Source organism: Notolabrus celidotus, chromosome 8, assembly GCF_009762535.1.
Source record: "Notolabrus celidotus isolate fNotCel1 chromosome 8, fNotCel1.pri, whole genome shotgun sequence".
In the NCBI taxonomy this organism is placed as follows: domain Eukaryota; kingdom Metazoa; phylum Chordata; class Actinopteri; order Labriformes; family Labridae; genus Notolabrus; species Notolabrus celidotus.
In genome coordinates this window covers 16,203,909-16,231,084 of record NC_048279.1, presented here as the reverse complement: position 1 = coordinate 16,231,084, position 27,176 = coordinate 16,203,909, and the positions used below count along the sequence as shown (strand labels likewise).

Here is a 27,176-nt window from a genome sequence, read left to right as displayed (position 1 = left end):
TCAAAAAAATCCTCTCTTCTTGCTTATATCTTTATTTCCATTTCACTCATCACCCTCCCTCTGTTGGTATCTCACTGTGTTCTCTGGCCCTGTAAGTTGGAATCAGACATTAGCTGTACATTAGTCCTTGCTAGAACAAAATCCCTTTTTAAATATTAAATATTCAGTGTTTTTGCACCATCAAATATTCACTAGCATCCATTTAAGCGCTGTAACAGTGGTCAAGTCAGTGCAGAGCAACACAGTGCTGGGTGCAGTCAGGAGGATGCAGGAAGACGAGGCATGGATGAATGGATTGTCCTCTTTCTTGCCCTTTATTTTTTTTCTCATCCAGTCTTTTTTTTGTAGCAGGCACTACAGCCCCTGCAGCTACAGTTGAGCCCACAGAGTGCCTCCATATACCTCTGGCTCTCAGCGTTTAATGTCTCTCGAGGCTGATGTGATGCTCAGCCCTACTAAGACCCAGACCACCACCACTGCTGCAGCCTCTTGCTCTGACTCCTCAGCCTCTCCATCCATTATGCAGCCAATAGTCCCCAGCTGCAGCCCTCACATCCCTCTATTCACCCCTACATTTGCTTCTCTCGCCTTCCTTTTCCTTCCCTGTATCAGGTTTACACTCACACGTTCAGACACTCAATCAGCCATGAGCCCAGTGAGTAATTACAAGCAGCCGCACATTCATGCGGGACACATAAAACTGCCACCCGTGTACTCTGTTATTGAAGTGATAGACTGAATTGATTTTTAATTGAATTTAGATACATCTTCATAATTGCTGACAATCATTACACAAGATATTTACAGTCATTATGAAATATTACAATTGGAATTTACAGAAACTTTGTACAAAATATGCCTGACTTCAATGCCTGGATAGTGGGGTCCTTGTTTAGCCATTTCAGGAGAACAAAACATTGACCCAAAAGTCACTGGTGTCTGGAAGTGCTTCAGTTTCAGCAAGTAGATGCTTTTAGAGTCCATTAAAAAGAAAGAAAAGAGAGAAAAGTCCCAAAAGTACAGAGTCAGCAAAGTTGTGAATTGTGTTTTTCTTTTTCCTCAGCTAAATTGCTCTTTTCTTTTTTTTCTCGACTGAATGGAACATTTGATCTGTAATTCAACTGCAAAAACAACAACAGAGACCCATTTAAATAGAATAAATCCATAATATTTACACAATAATGTGAGTATTGATTTATAAAAATGAATCATCTCTTTTTCTTTAAATATGATTTTTATGTTTATCTACAATTTTTCAAAACAGAAACCTAATCACAATGAAACGCATCATACTTCTATCATTCAAATCTACTGATAATGATGATTGTGGATTGCCATATTTATGCAGCAACTCTGGTTGCAATGAAACTCAGCTCATCTAACAGCAAAGTTCTTACACCAGCTTAAGTCGTGTTAAAGCCATTCTCCGCCTCCTCACACAATGGCAGAAAGTACGGAGGAGTCACATGTTCTCTTTAAAAAAATAACACATGGTGAAATGGATTTGATTCTGTCAGCACAGCAAAAGCAAAAAACATAAACTTGGCCAAAGCATCAGTGTCCATCAGTCCCACACTTTTACCAAATGATATGAGACCTTTTTAAACAACTGTATTCACCTTTTCTTTTCAGCATTGGCACCATTACAGCCCCACGGGGATGTCCAGAGAAATGTGCGCCCCCTGCTGTCCACCTGTTGTCATCCAGCGATGCTTAAATCCACCCAGTTGGGCCATGCTAAGCCAAAGCTGCAGAATGGTAACTGACAGACCAACCTCCACTTGAAAACTAAAATACTTTGCGCTCCATCATCATAATGACTGAGATGCAAATGAAATCAAACATAAGCATGCTTTTAAAGGATGTTTTTGATATACAGTAATTATAGGAAAATAGACTATCAAGGATGACTCCTTTAAAATCATTTATAAAGCTTTCCTGGATGCAGACAGCTCGGCTACGAAGTAAATAGATACTAAACAAAACAAATCCTTAAAGTATATGCAAACACAAGCATAAATATTTGATCCACAGAGATTAAGCTACGAATGACAAATATTAGTGATATATTGAAATTCTGGAACAGGCACCATTTCTGTCTTTTTAAATCTCGCTCTTCTTTTTCGAGTGTTTGTCAGTCGTTTTAAGGTGTTTCCCAATCCTAAAAGAGTCACTGCTGACTGAAGTGTTGGGTGCTGCTGCAGTCCATCCAAAAGTCTTTGCATCCTCCTTACTTGTTCTAAAATGAACCAGCTAAAAAAGTTGGTGCACTGTTCATCTTTCACTCTGTCTCGCTCACATCCTCTCACACTCTAGCTAGATTTATCTCATCCTCTCTAAATCCCCTTCTCCCCCCTCTTATTTGTACGCCTGCCACAAAGTTGGCCGCCGGACGCCGCCGGGTTTAATGGACGTAGTAGAGCCAGTAGACAACGTTGAAGAAGGAGAAGACGGTGGGGAAGATCATCCTGGACCACTTGTCGATAGAGTTCACGTCGGACAGGTCTGGGATATTCACCTTGAGCTGGGAGGCCCGTCGCCGTAGACGCGACTTCTTCTGAGCGTGGCGCTCCAACGCACTATGGCCATAGTTCTGGCGGGCCATGGCTGCCCTGCGGTACTGCAGCGTCGAGCTATCGTAGGCCAGCATGGTGTTGCGGGGGTCTCCGGGTGCTCCCAGGCCCCGGGACAGATCCCCGGCACCACCCATCTCATTCTTCATCTCCAGAGTGCTGAAGAGGATGTTGTCGTCAGGAGTCATCTGTGTGAGGGCGTAAAAACAGGTGGAGCCATGAGAAGTTACTGCCAAAGGAAAACCTAAAGTGTCTTTAGGTTTAAACTAATTAAACTATTACAAAAAACAAGTAGGGCTAAAATAATTAATTAGTTGTGCAAAAAATACTGATGAGGTGCTAGAATGGATAATGTAAATGATTAAAAATTGTACTTACAGTTAAGAAAATGTTAAGGGACTTGAAAAAATTACTGAATAAATCATTGATCATCTGTCAATCAATAGAGTGATAGTACAACCACAAGACTATGAGGTAACATTCCTGGAAGGGTACAACGCACTCCACAAACTAATTCTCATGGAGAAATCTTCATTGTCATCTCAGAATTTCAACCAGAGTGTGGTTAAAATTCTGTCGATTTACAAGACAAACTGAATAAAAAAAAAAAAAAGAGAAAAGCAAAAGGAAAACAATGTGACAGGAGAAGGTTGAGAGAAATAGTAAGGACTTTGCAAAGATGGAGGAGAGGCTAAAAAGGTTCGGGGCAGGTCAGGAAAAGACGTTGTGGGAAGTGAATTCGGATCAACATTTCTTCATCCATAGCCTGACTTCTGAGGAAAATTCTCTAAATGATAATCCTGTCCCCCTGTAAATAGAGCTTGTTGTATTTGTATGTGTTTTTGTGTAACTCACTTTGAAGCGAAGCCACTTTTTGTGGCGCTATTCATCAAACTGCAAATCTCTTTCTCTTATTCAACATCCTTTTTTTTGTAATTGCTTCACTTGGTCTGAAGAGAGTTATCAATTTTCTCTGAGGTTTCACTACATTTTTTACTCAATCATTTTACTTCAATAGAAGCTTCTGATGTTTTCTTCTTTCTTGCAATATTTGTTGTCATTTCCCATTGATTTAGATTTACAGCCCAAGTCCAGATTAAATAAGCGCTTGCAGAAATCAAACTGCTAAGCCATGTTTGTCAGGAAAATGCATGAAGAGCAAACCAAGAGAGGGAAAAAACACAATGGTGGGAGTGATGATCAAAGTTGCCTTAAAAAATCTATAGAAATCAAAGAAATGCACAAAAACTACAGCATTTTCCTCTGACCTGGATTGATTCAGATTGATGACATTGTTAGTTTTGACTTTCAAAACCTCCAGTACCTTATTTCTTTGCTCGCCTAGTCCTAATGCGGCATCGTCCACAAAGATGGGATCCCACATCGAGTCATATGCGTCAATTTCCCTCTGTTTCATTCTGGCATACAGAGCATCATCTCTCTGAACTACATTTCCCACCAGCCACTGCAAGCATACAAAATCAGCACTGTTACTTAAGGGAAATCGTAGCTTGCCACACTCAGAAGGAAAGGGTGTTTTTATTTTAAAGTTGCTGTTGTTCCTGCTAGCGTTAGCAGCTGAATACAAATGTAAAGGGAAGGCTTTGGCACCACAGCGTGGGATTTTTCCAAGATGCCTTGCCCTTTGAGAGACACAGAAATATGGAGATAAAGAATAAGCCAATCATTGCCTCTGCATTCACTCTTTCAGATTCTAGTCTGAGTAATAAAGATGATACACAGGCTAAACCAATGAGAAACGGAGAGCTAGAGCAGAGTTAAGAGTGCTGGTAAAGGACATAAAGCATTGATCACAGCATCACATTGGCCTTGAGAGAAGAACCAGTCATTTGCTCCCACAGAAACAAACACACACATATTAACTGACAGCACAGATACCTCTGGACAAAGTTAACCTGCACATGTACCTTGTTGGGGTCGGGTCTCAGCTTCTCATTATTGGCTGTGGCTGCTTTTTCAGCCGCCTTCTTCTGCCGCTGTGGGCCCTGGCCGAAGAAGATATAGTTGACAAAGGCGTACTCCAACAGGGCCAGAAAGACGAATACGAAGCATCCCATCAGGTACATGTCAATAGCCTTGACATAGGGGATCTTTGGGAGCGTCTCTCGCAAGTGAGTGTTGATGGTGGTCATGGTCAGCACGGTGGTGATTCCTGGATATCACAGGTCACACGTTAAGAAACAAAGTGAAGACTTTAGACGCTGAAAGACATTTTTCATGTTAACTGTGCGTTAAGAGGGAACTGTTACAATCAAAGTCAGAAATATGTCTTTGCCCACTGGATAGATTAACATGAATATTTGTACAGAGATTCGTGATCCTCAGAGGATGAATCCTCTCACTTTGGTGAACCTTGAAATTCTCCTTTAGCTGCACAAGACGGTTGACATTTGTGGTTTTGAGTGAGATGTCTATTGGTTGAGTTTCCAAATTATTAAGTATGATGACTATGATGAAAAACATCCTGTTTATGGCATTGCATACTCCATTTACTGTCCCCTGTTGTTGTAATTTTACATTGTTCCCCTAAAAATTTGAGTCTGCTTGAGTCTCAGTCAGGCAACTTCAGCTATAGGCATTTTTCGACCGCAGGAACTTTACCCCGGAACTAGGGACTTTACCCCTAAACTACGTGCGTTTTGACCGGAGGAACTAGGGTCTAAATTTAGTTCAGGGGTAGATAATCTCACCCCCTGAAAAGCCCCTGCTTGGGGGTAGTACTTTTCAAAGGTTCTGGGACTTTCGGCTGAACTTAACAGTGTTTGTGGAGTTTCACAGTTGTTGAAACACAGAGGGAGTTCCTGGGAATGCATACTAGTTTAGTTTTTTATTAAGATTTCAAAATGTTATTGAATTTTTTTTTTCTCCATACATCACTAGCCTGATTTACACAATCTACCCGGAAGTTCAGCCCGCGGTCGAAACGCAGACAACAATGGGGGCACAGGAACCTTTTAGTTTCGGGGAAAGTAGTTCTGGGGGCTAAAAGACCCCGGAACTCTTGGTTGAAATGCACCTTATGTCACTGATGAACACAAAGACTGATAATGTCCTCAATGCTCTCATTCAGCTATGGACTATCCATCATACAGGATTGTATTGAATGAGTGAACACTTTTTCCTTTTTCATGTGAATCTGCCTAACATAAAAAAAATCTGAGCTCAGGTGTTCATCTTCAAAGGATATGATGATATGAGGATATGACAATAAGCGCTCAAGTTCATCAAATACATTATATAGCACACATTTATATCAAACAGACAGGCCTGATAGAACGTGAACCCATATGGATGAAAGGACTGAAACCCCCTGAGAGTGAGTGTGTGTGCATGTGTGCATGTGCATGTGCGTGTGTGTGTGTGTGTGTGTGTGTGTGTGTGTGTGTGTGTGTGTGTGTTTTATGTTAGTAAGATTTATGCCCAATTATGTATCCAGATGGACATGAAACAAACTGCAGGCTATATAAAAAAAGCACAATGTTAATGCGGTAAACATCTGCTATTAGTCACAGCACGATTCACCTGCTTTTTTGACATACACACATTGTGTTTGATACATAAGTCATCTGCATGCACAATCTGCATTTGGTCAGATTCACACGTATTATAAATAACCCAGCAGCCAGCAGTGTCACTGTAGAATGGAGCCTTGTCTCTCATTGGCTAGGGCAGACTCATTGCATGTTCTCAGGTCGCTGGAAGGAGGCAGATCTTTATATTATGTTACCCTCCGAACGCATCGTCTGGGGCGCCAAACCGCATGTGTCCCGCTCCACAAAACGAATGGTGTGTGACAAGAACAACACAAAAAGCACTCAAAGCCATGTTATCTGCTGTCACCTGTCATATCCCAATTAAACATAGAAGGCAGCTTCATTATTGTAACAGTGCAAGGTTGACATTGGTGTACAACACATTAAATCTTACCTACGTGGCATATTTAAGGAAATGTTTCCAATTTTTATTTTGGCTGTAATTTAGCTGAGATCTGGCTCTGATAATCTCAACCAATGAGAGGCTCCGTTGGACAGACAGGCAGCGAGAGAAAGACAGCACGCTTCAAGGTCGAGCTGCAGCGCTTCTCGCTCTGCATGAGTCATGCATATAGTCATCGCTGAACAACAGACATTTAGCCAGGCAGCCTATCACACACTGCTATCACTCACATGCTTCGAGCTAATGAGAGGACAAGTAAATGCTGGAAAATAAAGAGTCACAGCTGAGATCATGACACACGCATTAATGTACACATGTAAAACACATGTAAAGGGATCCATGTCGGCTAAATGGCTCTTTTTATGCTCTGTTATCATTGAGCTCTGGGTTATTTCTCAGGGTCACTGTGCAGCAGCGGCGAGGCGATCCTACCCAGGGCCACTCTGGCAGCCGAGGCATCATAGTTGATCCAGAAGGAGACCCAAGAGAGGATGGTAATCAGGATGGAAGGCATGTACGTCTGCAGGATGAAGTAACCAATGTTCCTCTTCAATTTGAAGCTGAGGGACAGACGGGGGTAGGAACCTAAAGGGGTCACGGGGAAAGAGGAAGAGGAAGAATAGAAATAGTTTCTTTTTAATGGCGACCGTTAAAAGCTACATTTTCCTTCACTTTGTCTAACTACAACACAGCGTTTTTTATTTAGATGTTGAAAATTTAACTGTTATACAATATTTTCTGATTATGTTAATGTCCCTTTTCCTCATAACCTGTTTTCCGCTGAAAGTAGCGTATGGTTAACATTCAGCAGGTCAAATAAAGAAAAACACAGCAGTTGTGTATCATACCTGTAGAAAAGACTACGTTCTTAGAGATGAGTTTATAGTCCACTATAGAAAACTGTGGCAGCTCTATCCTGTCAACCCCGGACACTGCACCGTCTCCACCTCGCCAGTAAAACTCGATATCATCTGTGGTGTAACCATCTGTAGAGAAGAGTTATAATGGATTCAGAACCAGAAAAGCTTCATTAAACAGAATATATGCATGAGGAAAAAAATTGGTGTGTTGCACAGTTGAAAATATATATAAAACATAATGAATTGTCAGTGAACGGCTTAAAACACGTTGTGGTGTATCTGGAGAAGCATTAAATGTCACTGTAAAATTATAACACTGTAAAACTGAATCACAAAGTTAATCTATAGGGTTATAACAAATGAATAAAAATGGTGGGTGTAAACCTGTTATAGATTTGTTTTAATTTTGTTGAAGTGGAAAAAAAACATGATCTTTGTAGAAGTATCACAAGGTAATTTTCCATCTTCAAGGCAGGTGTCGATTCACTTTTATTTCCCACTCAAAGTAACTTGACACTGGCTCCACATCTGTAATCCATCATCGTGAATATTTAGCTCACTATATTAAGAAGCTTTGGAATAATCACTTGCTTTGCTTTCAATCAGTAAACAGCAATCTATCAATGCAAAAAATATATATATTTTAAAGTTGACATATTATGCTCTTCTTTATCAAATTATATTAAGTCCAAGAGGTCCCCAAAACATGTCTTTAAAGTTTATTGCTCAAAAAAACACTTTGAAATCAGATTTTGGAATGCCTGTAAACCCCTCTTTTTCAGCCCTGCTCAGAACAGGCTGTTTTCTGTGTCTGTGCCTTTAAATGAGAATGAGCTCTCTGACCACGCCCCCTCAGGAAGTGGATGTGCCCTCGGCTGTCCAGCACGTTGATCTTATGTTTACATGTTGGCTGAATATACATGGCTGCTCACAGACCCGCGTTACTTCAACCCTCTGAATCTGATCCAGAATCTGATCCTGACGGAGAGGTGCCTGCAGCAGGACCTTTCTGAACGATTGGTCACAGATTTAGTGTTTCTTGTCGTTTTATTTGTCAGTATGTCGACGTGTGTCTTGGTACACAGCGACAAACATGTAGCTATGTGGCTATGCTAACTAGCGCTAGCACTTTTCCATGAAAAATAAAAATCATCCACTAGATCTTCAAATCTGCAGACGTGGGGAGTAAAACTGACCTTTGTGTTTATTAAGACAGCCTACAACTAGCATGCCTCCTCCTAAGCTCCTTGTTAGCACACATGTGTGCAGGTAATGAAAACGGAGGAGGAGTTGAGTTGTATTTTATACAGTCTATGGGATGAACAAGCTCCGAGCTCTGACTTCCGTTACAGACCGGATGGCGTTGTGACGTATGAAAAACACTGAAAACTGAAACGGCTCGTTTCACACACATTTACAGAAAGGTGGAGAAATCAGAACAGGGGCAGAATGTATTTTTTCATTTTCGGGGGGTTTGTAGACATGCAAGGGAAACATATTTCATTAAAAAGTCGATTTTGCATGATATATCACCTTTAAGTTTCATGTTGGCTTTTTGTGTTTTTCAAATCTTTGATTTTCCAACATCAGAGCTCTGACTACGATGCTGTGTAGAGTCGCATATCTTGTTTTTAGAGTAGTATTCCACACTACATTACTAACACAAGAAGCACTCACAAAAAATGCACATACATATTCACAGTGATGGATTACAGTTTGTTTTCATAAGCTACTTACATCAACTTGAAACAAAGGCTGTAACTGCTTGGTAGGGATAAGGGACTATTTTTGTTGGCTTTGGAGGCTGGTTGGCGGTAATGTTAAGTATGATGTCTTTGATGTTGGGTGAGTCACTTGAAAGGAAAAAGCTGAGAGACTTCCTTAAATATTTTCAGTGTAAAAATATTTCTACATATATGGTGATTTAGTATGACTGCTTACAGTGAAAGATCTCTGTGATGAAAACAAAGAACCTCCAGACTGAAGCTGTTGGTGCTGTGAGTGGCAGAGATTTGAGCTTGATGTGTTTGTTGCACATGGATGGCAAGCAGCGCAGGCGCAGTCAGTGTTGCAGACTCTCTGACATGAACGGCGTTGCAGGCAAACAGGGAGCAGCCATCTCCCTCCTCAGAGCTCTACTGTGACTGCCTCACACTCAAAATAGAGGCAGTGACCTATTCAGATGTGATGAATAATTAAACTCAAAGGGTTTGATTTTTTTTAAAATTAACACATTTGTCTTTGTTGTAGTGGCACTGACATTCAAGGTAAAGTAATGTTGCTCACGTTGGGCTGTTTTTGGTTGGACAGGCAGCGATCTTCCCCCATAGGCTTTTTTTCTTTTAGACATGCTAGCTTGTGAAAGCAGGAAAAGCATGGGTGCTTCTCATATTGTCAAGAGTGGCTCCTTTGTCCTGCATGCACAACAGCTGAACAAGCTTTTGTCACTGCTGTTGGTCGACAGTTATCAATGCCATTCATTTCTTTAATAAAAAAAAATCTCAATTAAAAAAATTTTTTTTTTTTCATTTTCAATATTTGCATCAAAAATATTTCTAAAGTTAGAAACACAGAAAATCCTTAGATAGGTGGGAACATAGTGTATCAGTAAGAAGAAAAAGGCCCATAAGAGGCACTCCTTCCACTCGACTGGGGAGAGAGAACGTTAGTGGGAAACATCATCAGGTCTGTGCTGAGAAGTTAAGGAATTTCTGTTGTATTTATTAACTCTCCCCACATCAATACATTTGACTGACCTAAAAATAAAATGTAAACTCTATTGTCTACATTTTTCTATTATATAATGTTATTTGAGCTCTTTTCTTCACATCATCTTCGCCTTCTACTTCAACAATTGTATTTCAGCATTTGGGCAAAGGTACTGCTTATCTCAATAAACCAACTCTTAAAAATCACAACACAGCAGAGGATTCAATCAGTACACATCAATGAAACATCTTTGACACAAAACCAATCAAATTCAAAAAGAGTGTGTGACAGTTTATACCAACTTTACCAACAATAATAACAGAGGTCGTACAGAGTAGAAACTAACTGCATCCATTTTTTTGAGGGTATAATTTCTAGGTCAAGAGCTGCTGCTCATGCTACAACACAATTTCTATCAATTGCCTTTTACATATTCTCTGTGAAATTTCATTGAATAAAAGCAAGTATTTTTCAAAGCATTTTAAAACAGACCTGTCTACGAAAGAAACCAGAAAAGTGCTGCAGGACAACTTTTGTAACCGAGTAACAGTAAGTGCAGCTGAAAAGCCCTCTGAAAATCCAGGTCATGGGCGTTGGCAGAACAAAAAATGCTGTTAGTGGACACAGGCCCTTACTCACCCTACAGCACATTAGTTCCGACTGAAGATATCAATTGTAAACAACAGCTCGCAAATGTATCATATTCATTTGCTGGTTGTTTTAGTTTTTAGCCAACAATATAAAAAAAGAGTGAACAGTGCTCATTTCTGGGACTATTTTTATTAGCGGATTAATAAACAGTCACTGTAACTCAAAATGTACTCTAATTGGGGTGCGGGTTGCCAAGCGGTCTAAGCGCCCCACATACAGAGGCTACAGTCCTCGTCGCAGGGGTCGCCGGTTTGATTCCTGGCCAGTAGACCATTTCCTGCACGTCTTCCCCCTCTCTCTACTCCCCACATTTCCTGTCTCTCTTCAGTTGTCCTATAAAATAAAGGCAAAACAGCCCAAAAATATAACTTAAAAAAAATAAAGTACTCTAATAAAGGTCAGTATTAGCCAGCGCGGCAGTTCATCTCATTCATTTATTTCATTTTATTTAGGACAGAAGAAGAAACTATAATTTGGTGAAATCAATTAATGGTTTGGATTTTTTATGGATCGGTTAACTTCACAACAGATAATTGAGAATCACATTTCCTTTGTTGCTCTATTTATTGTAGAGAAAACAAAGAAACATACACTCGCAGCAGTGGTGCAGTGTTGGACCTTACGGATGAAATTGAACCCCAGCAGATACAGTAAGCTCCTCATCTGCATTATCATTATCACAGCCTCGTGCAACCCAGCATCACCCCAATTAGAGCTCAGTCCACCATGCTGCTGTTTTGATGTGCGGCTCAGTTCAGTTCTGATCAGCCATGACAGGCTGGGATCAGCGGAGTGTCGAGGAAAGGGGAATTTTGGCACGAAGAGCGCCGTAAAGGGAGCGTTTTATGGCCTGTATATAACTGGTCAGTCAGTTTGTAGCTCCATTAGTTCTAGACCATTGTCTCTGTATGTTTGGGGAGAGATGTCAATGTGTTACATCACTGTGCTCCTCCTGGGCTGTCATGTGAGTCCCACAAGAGTGACGTTAAGAGAGAGAGACAATGCAGCCTTAAGATATCCATGCCTATGTGGGTGTGTGTTTGCATGTAAATGTATGCAAAACAATAAATCTTTAGTGTTGGAACAGCAGACATCTATGGTTGCTCAGTGCAGACCAGTGGCCTGAGCTGCAGTACCAAGCTGCTGATGTATCAGGGGGATCTGCGGTTTTAAGACTTGTGTCTGTTAAAAATGCATCAAGTTTATCAAGGGAAGTGCAAGTTCTCTGGGCTCATTAGTCTGAATAAAATAGCACGCTCTGGCATGAAGTGATTCCAACGTTAAAACCATTGCCAGTTAATCCATATGAGAGCAGATACTGCCTGGTGATCAAAACTGGAGCTGTGTGTGAGGGAGGGAGTGTGTGTGTGTGCATTTTGTGCTGTGCAGCCTTAGAGAGGAGAAGGAGGAGAAAAAAGAGAGTGTGAGTGATGGAGAGAGAGATAAAAAGGCTAGGAGAAAAAAAGAAAAAGAGGATGAGACTGTGCAAAGAAAGGAGATGAGGAACGGAAAGAGGGAGTGATGAGGCGAGAGATGGCGAGCATAATGGGAGAGGAGCGGCGAGAGGCGGTTCTGACCCGCACTGTTTTTTGTGCTAGCTTAACGCTGCTGGCAATGGTGTGATCAAACCCGGAAAGACTGAGCCCTACACCACATCCCAGCCCCATAATCCTTTTCTCCAGGGACCCAGATAAAACACGCAGAGGACCTCGTCTTTCCCTCTCATGTTGCTCCACACTCTCTCCCTCCCTCTGCTCGGGAACGTCAGATCACGTACAATTACAAGCTCCATGTGAAATGAGCTCTTTGTACTGTACAAACATGGAGGCAGTTTTTGGGGGAAGAAGCTGCACATAACATCCACTATCAGCACATCCCTGAAACAGTGGACCTAATCAGGCTCCTCCACGCCTTGGGAAGCCACTGCAGCTGGAGTTGAATTAATTAGGCTGGATGTTATCAGTCAGTGAGCCATTAGTGATGTTCCTCTTCTCGATGCGTATCTCGTGATATCTCATCAGCCTTTCTCAGCATTTTACATGCAGCCCTATCAACCGTCCTCCTACCTTGGCCCGCAGATGGTTTTCAACATTTTTTTTTTCATTTCAGAGCTTCATGCGTACGTGGGATCTGTTTAAATCTACGTCTACATGTGGGCGTGAGAGGCGGTTGTCAGGGACAACGGTACTTACAGCTTTCGATCTCCAGGGTGCAGTTCTGCTCATCTAGAGGGTAGCGGCGCAGGTCCATCATGCAGGCTGCAGTGGTGGTGATCCTACACACAGAGTAGGAAGGAGAAAGTAAAGGATTCATGGAGGCAGCCAAAGCAGCTCAGTTTGTTTCTTTGACCTTCACAGCAAAGTGTGATGCACACAGCAGAGCAGAAGGATGACAACATACCTTTACACCCAAACCAACAGGTTCAAATGGAAAGTATCAAGTATGTGAATCAAGATTAACTATAATGCTTTTATGCAAAATTTAGATATTCTTCCTTGAAGTAGTGTGTTAGAAGTATAAAGAGTAAATACAAACAATAAAAACATGACTGCCCTTTTCACCTATATTTCCTCACACCTCACACCACGACTCTACATCCTCCTATGTTGGAACAAATGTACTACATGCTCTCAAATAGTTCACATCTGCTTCCTTAAACAAGAAATAAAAATAAATCTTTCCTCTATGTATTTATTTCTTGTTTCATGTCTTTATTTATTTACTTATTTATTTAAAGTTTCTTTTCTTTTTACCAGTTTTGTCCTCATCTTTTATTTGTAAGTGTGCTGTTTGTCTGAATGTTAGATTTTTGCCTTTTGCTTTTATTGTCCTGTGTACCCAGGGTGCCAGTAAAAAAAAAAAAAAAAAAGCTCTTACTGAAGCACCCTCTATGAATAAATCAGGTTGAATGAATAAATGAAAGAATTTTTATAGCAACTGATTTACAGAGGGAAACATTTCCTCCCATCAGTAAAGCAATGATCCTGGACTGTGATGTGACATTAGCATTAGGTTTTGAAGCATTGTATCTTTAATTCTTAAAACCTGAGGAACATGAGGTTTATGTCAATCTTGGTAGACCCTGTGGACAAAGGGGTACCTCATGTCTCTTTGATGATTTTGTTCTGTACATGTTAAACTGGTGTGTTTTTACTAACCAAGAATGTCATCCTGCTCGCAGTTTATCACTTTGCCTGACGCCTACCCTGCACCAGCAGTTTCATCCTTTAAAAATAACCTCAAAGAGATAGTCAGTTTTGGTGCTAATGGTCTGGTTTTCTTTTGTAGGTCATAAAGAAGCATCAATATTAACTTAAGTCTGTTTCACACTGCTAGGATATAATACCAAGTTTTAAAGAATGCCAAACCATAGACTGTATAAAATATGGACGTAGTATCCATGACGTCACCCATCTGTTTCTGAAGAGCTGTTTTGAGGCCAATCATCGGCGGCAGCCATATTGCAGCTGCCGAGCCAGTGTGACGTAAAGAAGCGGGCTTTGAGCCTCCTAGCCAACAGCTACAGTGTTCCTGCAGTCAGCTGTGCCTCTCATTGGAAGACTAGTAATTCCAATATCTTCAAAATTGCCGCGTTAGAAAAATATTCACCCCCTCACAGTGTGTGCCGATCGAGAAAATAGCTATCCAGACTACACTCGTCTTTTGTACCAGGCTGTAAACATGTTTATTTCTGCTGTAAAGATCGGCTTTTTCCCATTCATGTGTATGTGACTTCCGGTACTTCCGGAGCCAGCCTCAAGGGGATCCTCGATGAACTGCAGCTTTTAACACTTCCGCATTGAACTCATATGTTTAGACCAGAGGTTGCCGCTTGGTGCAAACATCAAGTAAACTTACAAAAACTATGGACCAATAGAAATCTAGAATTTTTTTCTGTGCAAAAATTTCAATAAGTAGCTTATAAGTGAGGCTCTTCCATAACATCTCATTACTCTGAGTTTGCTGCACAACAATTTCTTTCTGCAGAAATAATGTTTGAATTAAAAAATATTAAATCTTTTATGAATTTATCTCCATCACTTTGTGCATGTGTTGTCATTAGCTCTGTAGTCGTAATTCACACTGTACTGTCAACTCTTAAAATAAAACACGGTGTGGTCCGTCTTTTTGTTGTTGTGAGGTCTGTGTGCTATTCAAAGGAGCTCTGTATGTAGTCTGGAACTGGGACACGGTATTGAGTTTATTTTTGTCCCATAAGTAGGTAAAACAAGAACAGGGTTCAACCTCTGGTCACACAATTCTGTAATAAAGAGCCACTGAGCGTGAGCCAGGCGCAGCGGACAGGTTCAACTCAGAGAGACGTACTTCCTGTTTCACACACGACAAGTTGGCCAGCGCTGAAACGGGCTGGCACCCGGCGGTGCCAAAACCCCCGAGGCTGTCTGAGAGAGACTGGACACACTATTTAACTAGAGGGACTAAATGTAGCATCCCAGACACACACATACACATACACACACACTGATTGATATACACGATAGCATCATGTGACCATTACAATAGCAGCAGCCTGTGGGTGAACTCCCAGTATGAAGGATGGTCGTGACCTTGACTTTTCGCTTGTCATAGCTGCTTACTATCAGTTTAACAGTTACTGCTTCAGTGGTTCATTAGTTCATGGCTGACAATGAAAATGATCTGTGAGCACTTGAACCTGGACCATAAGAGCTAAAAAGATCAATTAAACTTATCATACTTTTAAAAAACCTAAAAAAAACTTTCAGTTCAATTTTTTTTAATACAAATTAAAGAAATCTGCAACATTTTTTTTTTTTGTAATTTCTATTTATAATGAATCAGTTCAAGATGTTTTGGATCTTTCATTTTTGTTACTGGGATGCTGACTCTCAGAGTTCAGGTTATGGGAAAGCTAAGCTCCAAGACTGAGGAGTTCGAGCTCTGTGTGGTAAAAGGACAACGTTCTACTTGGCTTTTTTGTTAGGAGACTTTATTCATACACAAAATTAAAAAATATAATCATAAATAATGAACACATAGAAGTAGCAATAGAGAGAGAGAGAGAGAGAGAGAGAGAGAGAGAGAGAGAGAGAGAGAGAGAGAGAGAGAGAGAGGGAGGGAGGGAGGGAGGGAGAGAGAGATGATGTATGCGTGATTGTGTGTTTGTCCCACATTATGAGCAGTCCACATCCTGGTTGCATACTGTATCACATACTTTTTCTATGGTTTATCCATTCATTCATAAGAATTGTATTTGCTCACTTCAGTGTTTGACAACACAACCTATTCGATGCACATCTTCACAAAATAGAGTATACACTGTCCATGAACAAACAGGAGCAGGAAGAAGAAAAACTTATAATACCTGCCCCTTCCTTTAATCCCAACATATCTACCACTAACCCAGACAGCTAACCCGTTGGTAATCACCTTCTCTTTTCACCAGTCATCAGATTTAACAATGAACACGGAAACAATCAAATACAGATTTAATGGATGAATTTGTAGTTCCCCATTACTTTACCTTTTTAACATTCTTCTAAACTTTAAAATATTAGAGCAGCATTTTATATCATCATCCAGAGAATTCCAAAGTTTAACTCCACAAACTCAAGCACACATTTGCTTTAATGTAGTGTGCGCGTATGGACTTCTGAAATTAAATTTCCTTCAATGAGTGAACACAAACAACTTCTTGCCTTTATTTATCTCCATACCCATCCCATCGCAAGCTTTTTTAAACACCCTGAAAAAGCTCAGATCATAGCTTGATCTTGCTGAAGTCATTTCTAGAAACAAGTTAGAAGGTGAAAAAAAACATTGTAAAATAAATAAAAAAGTCTCACTGCACTGGCAGCTTTTTTTCACTAGTGGAAGCTCCTGTGAGGAACTTCTCACAGTGTTGATTTTGGCTCCCCCTGTAGTACCTCTTAAATATGTGTTGATCTTATCCTGTACATGAATGAGTTTCAGAAAACAGGCTGTTTCTTCAGAGTGCTATCAAATCTGGTGTGACATTTACCCCTCACACACATTAAAACATCCAGTCATGAGTGCATGTTGTAAGCATAGACTGTATAAAATATGGACGTAGTATCTCTGACGTCACCCATCTGTTTATGAAGCACTGTTTTGAGGCCAATCTTTCTGCAGCAGCCATATTGCTGCTGTCGAGTGATTGTGACGTAAAGAGGCGGAGTTTGAGCCTCCTAGCCAACAGCTACAGTGTTTCCACCTGTCAATCAAGTCAGCTGTGCCTCTCATTGGAAGACTTGTAATCTCAATATCTTCGAAATTGATTCGTTAGAAAAAAATTCACCCCCCTCACAGTGTGTGCCAATCAAGAAATGAGCTATCCAGACTACACTCGTCTTTTGTACCAGGCTGTAAACGTGTTTATTTCTGCTGTAAAGATTGGCTTTTTTTAATTGGTGTGTATGTGGTTTCCGGTACTTCCGGAACCAGCCTCAAGTGGATCCTTGATGAACTGCAGTTTTTAGCACTTCCACACTGGACTCATATTTTTAGACCGGAGGTTGCCGCTTGGTTGTAAAAAACAATGAAATTTGAGAAACTGTCGCAAAAATGATCAAACCCACTAATGTCATAACTCAGCATTGACAATTGATTTATTTACATGCCAAAGCCAAAAACAAACTCAAGACATTGAAGAAGAAGATGCCATGATTTAAAAAAAATCTTTTGTCGAGTGAATATGAAAATCGATTCTGTCGAAAATGCCCAAACCTGCTTGGTGAAATGGAGATTCATTTGAAATGTTTCTCCAGTAATCAGACCATAGATGTCGTATATTTGCATGTGTTTGAGTGTTTAAGAAAATGTTTTTGAGCCAAATTCATTCTTGAAATGTTACAAAACTCTTAACAAATAAGAACAAACTGTAGCAGCGCGAACTAAATGACAATATCTTTCCTCACTTAACTTCTTCGCTACTACAAACTTATCTTGAAGAGTGCTTTGTCTTTAATAATTAAGAGCCAAAGTTTATTTGAAATCCTTCTACATAAGACTTGCAGCTCCCCTGGGTCCAGCTTGGCAAGTTTAAGATTTCATTTTTTGAGCTGTAGAGACACTGTCTTTCTCTCTCTCTCACTCACTCTCTCTCTCTCTCTCTCTCTCTCTCTCTCTCTCTCTCTCTCTCTCTCTCTCTCTCTCTCTCTCTCTCTCTCTCTCTCTCTCTCTCTCTCTCTCTCGCTCAGCCTGTGTGTCTCTCACGCTGCCTCCTTTTTCTTGCTCTCTGGGCTCTTATATAAGAGCCAGTTAGCAGGGCCATGGTGCACTGGGGGATTAACACAGGAGTCTTATTTCTGTCCTAGTTTACCACTTTTATGGCCACAACTTACTAGGATGTTTCTGCTCACCAGCCACTTGCTCATCACTCACCATCATCACCATCAGTACCACTAAATCACAGCAGCCGAGGAAGCACAGGGGAAAAGCGGAAATGAGGCCAAAATGGCAGGGGTAAAAATAACAGTCTATTAATAGCCCACCTACATCATCAGCAGAAGTCTCAAAGCTTTTTTTGTCTGAGACTCTGCATCACTGATCAAGAGCTAATTCTGCATCCTCTGGCCCAGCTAGCATGTCCGGTACCCACGCTAACAATTAATACACAGCTGATAACCAAGGAGGAGGAGGAGGACGAGAGATGGATGAGGAATTCTCTGCAGGATTCCCTCCCCATCTTTTTCTCTCCTCCTCCACCTCTTCTTCGTCATCTCCGCAGCAGCAGCGAGAGTCTGCAGCAGCAGTGATCATGAAGCACACACAGGCTTGTTTGCTCTTCATCAACATCAGGGCCAGTCCCTCTCTCTCATCCCCAACCTGCCGGGGGAGAGGCCACGCTCAAACAGATCACGCAGATTCCAACACGCTACATTTGCTCTGCGTCGGAGCTAACAGGACATGGAGCTCTAAAAAAAGGATGGGTTTTTTTCAGTGCATGTTCCCTCACAGTTCAGCCTAGGCTCTTTATGTGTATGTGTGTGTGTTTCTGTGTGTGTGTGTGTGTGTGTGTGTGTGTACTCCCCTTCAGGCAGCCTGTGCACCTTTATTCCAAATGACCTTGTTTACGGACATAACACAACTACCACAAATTCCCAGACAGAATCTCATTTCGAGGGAGCATCACAGTAGAGACCCAGGCAGACAGAGAATATTTCTTTGTTTACAAGCAAGTTACAACCCAGTGCATCTTTTTTTTTATTACATTAACATATTACCATTACCCACATGCATACATGGACACTGCAATGGAGCTGAGAGTGAAATTAAGATGGAGAAGCTTCCTCCATTTTGGATAGAGAGACCGTGTTGAGCTGAGGAAACATGGCACGAAGGATTGTCTCTCCCTGCTCACGCACTGTTGCCAAATTTGAAAATAAAATGTCTGCAGTGGCAACAAAAACAGTCCGGCATGTTCAAGTGCATGCCAAATCACAGGAGAGGCACATCAGAGTACATACAATGCACATGCCACTGTGTTTGATGAGTAGTTTGAGAGAGGGATGGGCAACTTTGAAGCCTGTATTGATTGTATTGACAGACAAGAAAGGCTGATTTAAATCCCTCTCTTCCTCCACTCAGCAGCTTTCTCCTCCTGGCCATGCCATGTCATCTATTGAGCAGCAGAGTGGAACACTCCTCGCCCTGACAAAGAGGACATCAGTCTCCATAGCACAAGGATATGTCCTCTCACAAAAGGAGTTACAATATTCACAGAGAGAGAGAGAAGAGACCAGGGAGGAGAGAGAGAGAGAGTAGAGGGAGGGAGGGAGGGAGGGAGGGAGGAGGGAGAATCCTAACAATTTCTCCATTTTGAATGAAGTCTGACCTTCATGTCTCTGTCTCTCTTTTCCTCTCAGTGCATTTTGAGCCACATGCATCAGGAGCCATGCAACAAATCTTTCCTCCTGTTCCTGCACATAACAAATTCAAAGCAGCGTTTTTGTTTGCTCTTTCTTTCATTTCTCACAGCCTGGTTGGTGTCTGTGTTATTGGCCAAGCATTTTTCAGGGTCTGGGTAATTAGATCAGAGCACCTCTCCCACCGAGGAGTCAAACAGAGCTCTAGAGTGACAGTTGGGAGTACTGTTGCATCTTTGTCTCTGCTCCTCCTGGTAATTGAAGAGCAGGATTTGGCAGGATTGGGATGCACTCTGTTTCCCGGGAATAAGGAGTAAACAACACCCTCACCCTTACTCCTTCTCCTCCTCCTCCTCTGTATGCAACCCCCCTAAAATAACACTCGCCCACTCATGCACATCCACCCATACACAGATCTCACACAAACACACTCACACACATGTTAACATCTAACGCCTCCTGCAAGCCAAACAACACACTAATCTATTAGTGTTCCCCAGGTACGGTGTAAGCTAATTTCATTTAGTTCAGCACAAATCCATGTTCACCTCTGAGGCCCATAATATGTTTACTCTGTTTAATATGATGCAAGGATTTAAAGAGACAAAATCAATTCTATAGCTTTGCGTATGTAATAGCATTTGGTGCTTCAAAGACAATTCAGGGGAATTCATATGGTCTTCTATTTTTTCCTCTTCTTCGAAGATATGATAAATGTTTGCACTTCGTTATTGGATACTTTCATTTGTTAGGTCTCTATCTAAATGTTTGCAGTTATTGTCACTGTATGCTAGATTCAGCATGTTTATGTGTTAGCATGTATGTGAAACTAATCCTTTGCCATATGCTAAAAAGTATCCTTTCTGAGTGACTCCATTAAGATTACGACAAATTAAAAAAATAATGATCATTATTTATTTCTAGTATTAGCAAAGCTTCAAAAACACATCTCCAAAATTTCTCACGATACACTTGGATAGAAGTTCTTCTTTTTTTTTTTTTATTTAAACTGATGTTTTAAACTTAAAGCCCTCAGTCTTTGCAAAAGGCTTTCTTCAACATTTTCAAGCCTTGATGACATCCTGTGACATCCTCAAGGTAATTTTCTTTAATTAAATGATCCTCTTCCAGAGCCGCAGACCGTGAACATAACACAGCTGTTATGGCAGGCAAAATAACACATCCCATCAGAAGTACACGGAATTTGACATGTGTGATTATTAAAAAGAAGATATAATTTGGTGCCTTACATAGAAAACATGAAAAGTTAGGATTATAACATAAGCTTACCTCAAATGTTCAAATATTTAAGTACTTCTACTTTACTTTAGTTCTTCTGTGTGTTGCTACTTCATATGTTACACTGCAAAAACTAAAATTTAAGCAATTTCTGGTCTAAATCTCTCATTACACTTAATCTCAGTTACATTCACTTGACAAGTCCAGATGTAAATATTATTTCAAGATATCACATAAATTAAGACTGAATTGACAATTAAAGTATCTGTGAATGCAACAAGAGAACCTAATAAGTGTCTGATAAGTATTAGAAGTTATCAGGAAATGTTTTTCTTGCTACGTTGGCAGATATTTTACTCATTACAAGCAATTGAGAGCAATTTTTGCCTGTTTCATATCTGGACTTTTACGCTAAATGTAACTGAGATTAAGTGTAATGAGAGATTTAGACCGGAAATTAGACAAACACACACAATCTAATTTTCACACCAGGTTGTATTCAAAAAGCTGCAAACATTTTCTTTTGTAATTTTTAGAGAATTTACAACAGCTGATGTGTTTCCAAAGATAAATCATGTTCAGTAAAAAACAGTGGCTCCACATTAACCAAATACACTCAAATTTATTTTACTTGTTTACGCATCAGTGTATAGTATAAAAATCTAATAATGAAACTCGCAGAGGTTTTTCCTGCAGGAGTACTTTTAAAGAATATTTTACGAACACCACAAGGTTTTTAGTCGTTATTTTTTTTCCAGGTTGCAATTTTTAGTAAACTAAAGAATCTGAATACTTCCTCCGCCCCCGCGCAACTTAACTCTAATGATAAAGACTAAAATGAACTCATAGTCAAACAGATAACAAAACACTCACAACGTGTGTTCACATCAAATCCATTCTCCCGTTGACGACTCTTATTCTCATCTCAGTTAGCTTCTCCTGCACATCTACTGCAGCCCTGCTGTTGCAACCAGCCGGCCCGTCTGTACAGGTATGTGTCAGTGTGCTCACAGCGCACAGGCATCTGGCCGCGCTGACTCTGACAGAAGCTTGTGTCTGGACTTGCTAGCATCAAATAAAAACCTGAACCAAACCCACAGACCAAATAGCAGAGGAGCCGGGAGGCAGCAGCCCTGACAAGGACGACGTTTCCGAGGTAGCAAACACATCCCTCTGCTGCACGCACAACCTCAAATTTACAACAATCCTCTCTCGGCCTGCATTGCTGTTTCTGGCAGTTATGAAGAAATATTTGTTAGGTTTATAGAAATGAGTCAGAGCGTTTGAAATTACATTTCTGGACTGTTGAAACAAAATGTAGCGATGAATAATCTGGTGCAGTGCAGATACTTAAATTTTTTAAGCAGTCTTTGCGCAAGAAGGGCATGTGAGTGAAGAGAGAGAATGAATGAAAACTGCAACATCTTGAATTAGCAACAATAATCTCATCTTCAAAACACACACACTAATCTGAGATCATTTACACACAGACACGCAAAGGAGAGGAAAGAAGAGGTGACAGATCGGAGGAGGACGGAGATGAATGAGCTCTGCTGGCCTGTGAAGTCAAACAGGCAGCATCAGAACAAATACAGACTCAGTGTTTGTATTGAACTGCTACATTATTGATTATGAGGTATCAATTATGGATGACAGTCTTCCTCAAAGGCATGGCAGCCCAACATCACAAAGAGATGCCCTGCAGACGGCTTGAACCGTCCAGCACAATCAGACTCAGTTTGGCTGTTCGTACTGCCCTGCACTGAAAAAAAAGATTTGTTGGATTTACTCAATTCAATAGTGGACATTGGTTGCACACAAAAAAATTGCTTTGGCTGTAACTAACAGAATTGCTTTGAATCAACACAAACTATTTCTGTTCAATCAACACAAGTACTTTGTCTTGAAATAAAATGATTGAAATTTGTTTTAATAATATAAATTAAAACTCTGTAATCATTTTACTCCTACGCAATTTGATCACTTTATTCCAACACAATTAAGTCCCTTCTATTGCAACACTATTTGATCAGTTAAATTTAACACCATCGGTACTTCTAATATCCTGATGTTAATTATGTTTTCATAATTGTAATGTATTAAATTACATGTAATACATTACACACACATAATTTAATCTAAATGTAAAATATGAATATCAATTATTTTCTTGTCTAATACTTTACACATTTTCTTGATTATCCTTAAAATCACCAATTTTCCCCCCATTGAAAATGATGAAACAGTTTGAAAATGAGTCTAAACTTTAATTCCACAACGTGGAAGTCACAAAAGTGCACATACATTTGTCAAATAACTCCAATAAGAAAATGCACAGCAGATACAGATTCAACCAGGTGACACAAATTCTCACCAAACTGCCTTTCATTTCTATCTTGCAGCCATATCATCTGCCTCAAAGATTGACTCGTACTTCCAACTTTTTCAGTTACACACAGTATAAAAGCAGTGTACTACATAAACAGTGCAAACATACATAAGAACCTTCTCTAGAAGATAAGAACATTCCTGAGGGTCAGCCACAACACAGTCCACGAACACAGAACTGTAAATCACATGACAGTCAGAAAATTATTCATCATTTAATCCCTTAACTCTAATACCTGGAAGAACGAATGGTGTCCCAACTTTTAATGTGCAAATTTAAAAGGGCACAACATATTTTCAACGAGAAATCGCACAACACAGCAGATACTATTGATTCTACAGGGTGGAACCAACTCCCACCAAACTGCCTTGTATTTCTAGTATGCAGTCATATCATCTGCGTCATAAGGGACGAAAATGTTCAGAGTTACACAGTGAAAAGGCAGAAACATAAACAGTGTAAAAAATACATAAAACCATTTAAGAACTTTTCTGAAAAGGGCCAGCCACATCAGGAACGTGGAGCTGTAAGTCATGTTGCTTTTCCAGGAGTTGTAAGCTCTCCTTACTGATGCATTTTCAGGGTTTGGGCCTTTCTTGATAGATCAGTTGCATTGAGTTCCATAATTACCTTCTGTATTACTTCAAATGTGTAGCGAAGCTTTGGAGGGTGCTTCATGTTTAAGGAGTAAAAAGTCCAAACAGCAGGTTTGATGCAAGGGCAACAGTCTCCAGACCATGAAGTGCCACGACGCCCTCGATGATTATACCCACATCAGAAGAGTCACTGTTTGGAGTCTCTCTGGAAACATAGATTCCCACCGTTGTTCCATCTATGGCGCCCAGTGTGTTGGCATCAGTCAGGTCCTGGTAAAAGATTTATTTTTTAGGTTTTTCCTTTTCTTTTACATTTGATGGCACCTAATTCAACAGGCTACATTTCTAAGAAATGCAAAAATCAAACAAACAAAAAACTACTTTGCACACACTCACCATGTACTCTTGCACCAGATCATTAGGATCTTCATTGAGGTAAATGCTGAGTCCTTATATGATGGCCTCCCTGCCAGCATCGATGTCATCCTAAAGAATTAGAACAAAGAACATTTTACTCAAATTGTCAGCAAGTGGGGTGAAAGTAGGCAACAAAAGTTCTGTAACAGTTTACTTGTGAGACTGGCTTCTGCATACAATTATGCATTATGTTCACCTATAAAAATGACTATTAAAGTATTTTAGACATTTTGGGACTTTTATTTAAGTAAATTCACATTGACATTAACAGTACATTTTAATAGTGAGCTCATCCTGCAAGTTGGCCATTGCAATGGAGACTTCTAAATATTCTATTGACCTGATATGAAGCATATGTGATTTATAAATAAATAGTTAAAAGTGCTTACCGTCATCATGGAAGCCATTTCCTTTAGCTTTTTGCCCTGCTGCCCTGGACGCTTCCCAAACACCTTCAGCAAACTTTCAGAGTGTATGTCAGGCTGTGATAAAAACCTTGACTTGTAGAGGCATCCTTGTGACTCGTTTTAATTCTGCGTCTATCTGTAACAACATGAGGCAATTGTTTCACAACTCTGACATATAAACACAATATTACGTCAAATCTACCCCCCCCCCCAACGGTTCATATACACATACATACCCATTTATGTATTGATTGATTAATTCCTTCATTTATTATTTCATTTGTGTATTTCTTTTTTTTGTGATAAATTAATTAACTTCCTTTTTTAAATTGTTGATTCTTGAGGTAATGATATTTTGCGGTATAATAAAATGATAAGGGATCACGCACGGGAAAATGTTGACTCACTATGACCCCCATCAAACAAGTCTGCAATGCAACACTATACTCATGTCTGAGCCTGAGACCACAGACAGAGGATTTTATAATCCTCTTTTTGTTCAGAACTCAGGACTCTGTAGCTTCTTACTAAATCTGTATTATCTTAATTTCCCTTTCTCTCCTCCTCCCCTGTTAATATAATTCACATACAAAGATACTTTATTTTACTTTGAGTTCTGTCAAGGTACTGCACCTGACAACGTGCTGCTTCCTGTTATAGCCCTTTCAAAGTAAAGTTTTCTGGACTACGTAACATGAAGGGACTTTTATTGTGAAACGTTTTTTCGGGAACTAAATGTTTATCTTCGAGGTAACGTAACTTCGATTAGGGCGGCAGTCTGGAGTGATTATATTTACAGCTGTTCATTTCAACTCAAGTCACAGCTTACAGTCATCGATCCTACACATCTTGGACTTAAAAAAAAACAGTTTAAACACACTTTGAAGCAGGTAGAGCTGTGGTAACAGATGAAAATCCCTGCAGCGCGAGCAGCAGCTCCTCTCTGTCTCAGGGTAACAGAGAGAATCGGGGTCCGATCTACATTGTTGTCTGTCACATATCACTCTGCTACGCTACTGTGTTTACCTGACACTTCACTTCTATCACTTATACAGATAGTTGGCCTAGTTAGCAATACAGAATTGTGTGCATTGTTTTTATTAAGCTGTGCCGCGACCCCCCCCCTTCACCCCCTGTCGTACCTCCGCTCATGCTAACTATGCTCGCCTTGGTTAACACTAAAGTACAACAGACGGCTGAAATCAGTTTGAATGCACCTTATAGCTGGTCAAATATTCTCGGGCGGCTAAGGAATGCAAAAAATAGCTCACAGAAATTGAAATACTGTTTTTTCTGTCATGGTGTTAGCTTAGAAATATAACAGCTAGCATACACAGTGATTCAGAAGCTTATATATAACAGGTAAACTTAAGATAGCAACTCCAAAGACATCACACTACATTTAGTAACGCATTGTCAAACATTCATATTAACCCCAAACGCACATACTTACCGAGTGGAGCAGGGCAGAGCTGTTGAGGTTTGAAGTTGAAGTTTTAACCGTCGGAGTTGTGGAGCGCGCGCGCACAGACAAGTGCTGAAAACACGCGATTGCATGAGATATCGCGAGAATGCAGGTGGCCACACGATTGACTCACTTTGTCCCGATGTGAGAAAAACATGTTCGCTGCAGGTTCCCAGTCTAAAATGTAGTTTCTACACAATACTTTTACGTTTTGCCATTCAACATGAAGCAATTGTGTTAAACGGATACAATATGCTTAAATATATCCAACAGAGGGCCAGTGTCCTTTTTTTCAGTGTGCTTCATTATTGATAGTCACTGATCCATTATTGATATTGATGATCATCAGGGGATGTGAAAGGCTAACAAGGCATAAATCACCTCCTCCTCATCTATAACCAGATGTTGAAGGTAAACTCTGATTTGTTGAAATAATTTCAGTAGTTTATAAATCATCCACCAAAAGAGCTGAAATTTTACAATCACATGAGGGAGGTAGATCAGGTGATCAGACAGGTTGTAAACAAGGCAGCAGTCTGTGAGTTGTCACCTAGAGGCAATTTTTTATTTTCATTAAAATTATATCATTGAATATTCTAAACTGTGTAATATAACCCAAAGAAGTTCGATTCTATTGAATTAAAAAAATCTAAAACTGTGAGAAAGTTCTGCAAAATTCAAATTTGTCTTGAATAACCTCTGTGTCTTATTCCTTTTACATAATTTTAACATTTTATTTCTTTAAGCTATAAGAGTATTAGGGCCAGGTGTGGAAAAATAATAAGTGGAGGATGATTTTTTTTAATATGCACTTTGAGAATAAAGTTGAATGTCGAGAAAAAAAGCCCAAATTATATGTTTGGGAAAAGTCAACAGTTGACGTCACACTTTGTAAACAAAACTGTTTCTGGGTCCAAGCCACTACAGTATATTGTATTTTTAATATGTATGTTCATCACTGCCTGTTACAGAGCAGAGTCCAAAAAATACCTTTTGGTTGTATTTTTTAAACTGATATCTATGTGATGAGAATGAGAAGAAATGAT

General features: G+C 40.1%; 1 protein-coding gene and 1 long non-coding RNA gene across 3 annotated transcripts in view; both read right to left on the bottom strand.

The window, feature by feature from the left end:
* Nucleotides 1-15: 15 nt before the first annotated feature.
* The window catches only part of gabrb2a (gamma-aminobutyric acid type A receptor subunit beta2a), a 50,246-nt gene continuing 23,085 nt past the window's right edge, over nt 16-27,176 (bottom strand). Inside the window, exons 5-10 of one of the 2 annotated variants that reach the window (XM_034690405.1) lie at nt 12,943-13,025; nt 7,379-7,516; nt 6,963-7,115; nt 4,502-4,746; nt 3,898-4,038; nt 16-2,761 (exon numbers count right to left, since the gene is read on the bottom strand). In XM_034690405.1, the coding sequence (XP_034546296.1) occupies nt 2,405-2,761; nt 3,898-4,038; nt 4,502-4,746; nt 6,963-7,115; nt 7,379-7,516; nt 12,943-13,025 (1,117 nt within the window). In that variant the 3' untranslated portion in view covers nt 16-2,404. The remainder of the gene's footprint in view (nt 2,762-3,897; nt 4,039-4,501; nt 4,747-6,962; nt 7,116-7,378; nt 7,517-12,942; nt 13,026-27,176) is intronic. The other variant, XM_034690406.1, reaches the window with a different exon arrangement.
* Nucleotides 23,103-26,248, bottom strand: LOC117817657. Its single transcript, XR_004632170.1, has 4 exons — nt 26,119-26,248; nt 24,648-24,801; nt 24,238-24,327; nt 23,103-24,111 (listed from the first exon to the last, which is right to left on the bottom strand). It is a non-coding gene; the product is annotated as an uncharacterized LOC117817657 (long non-coding RNA).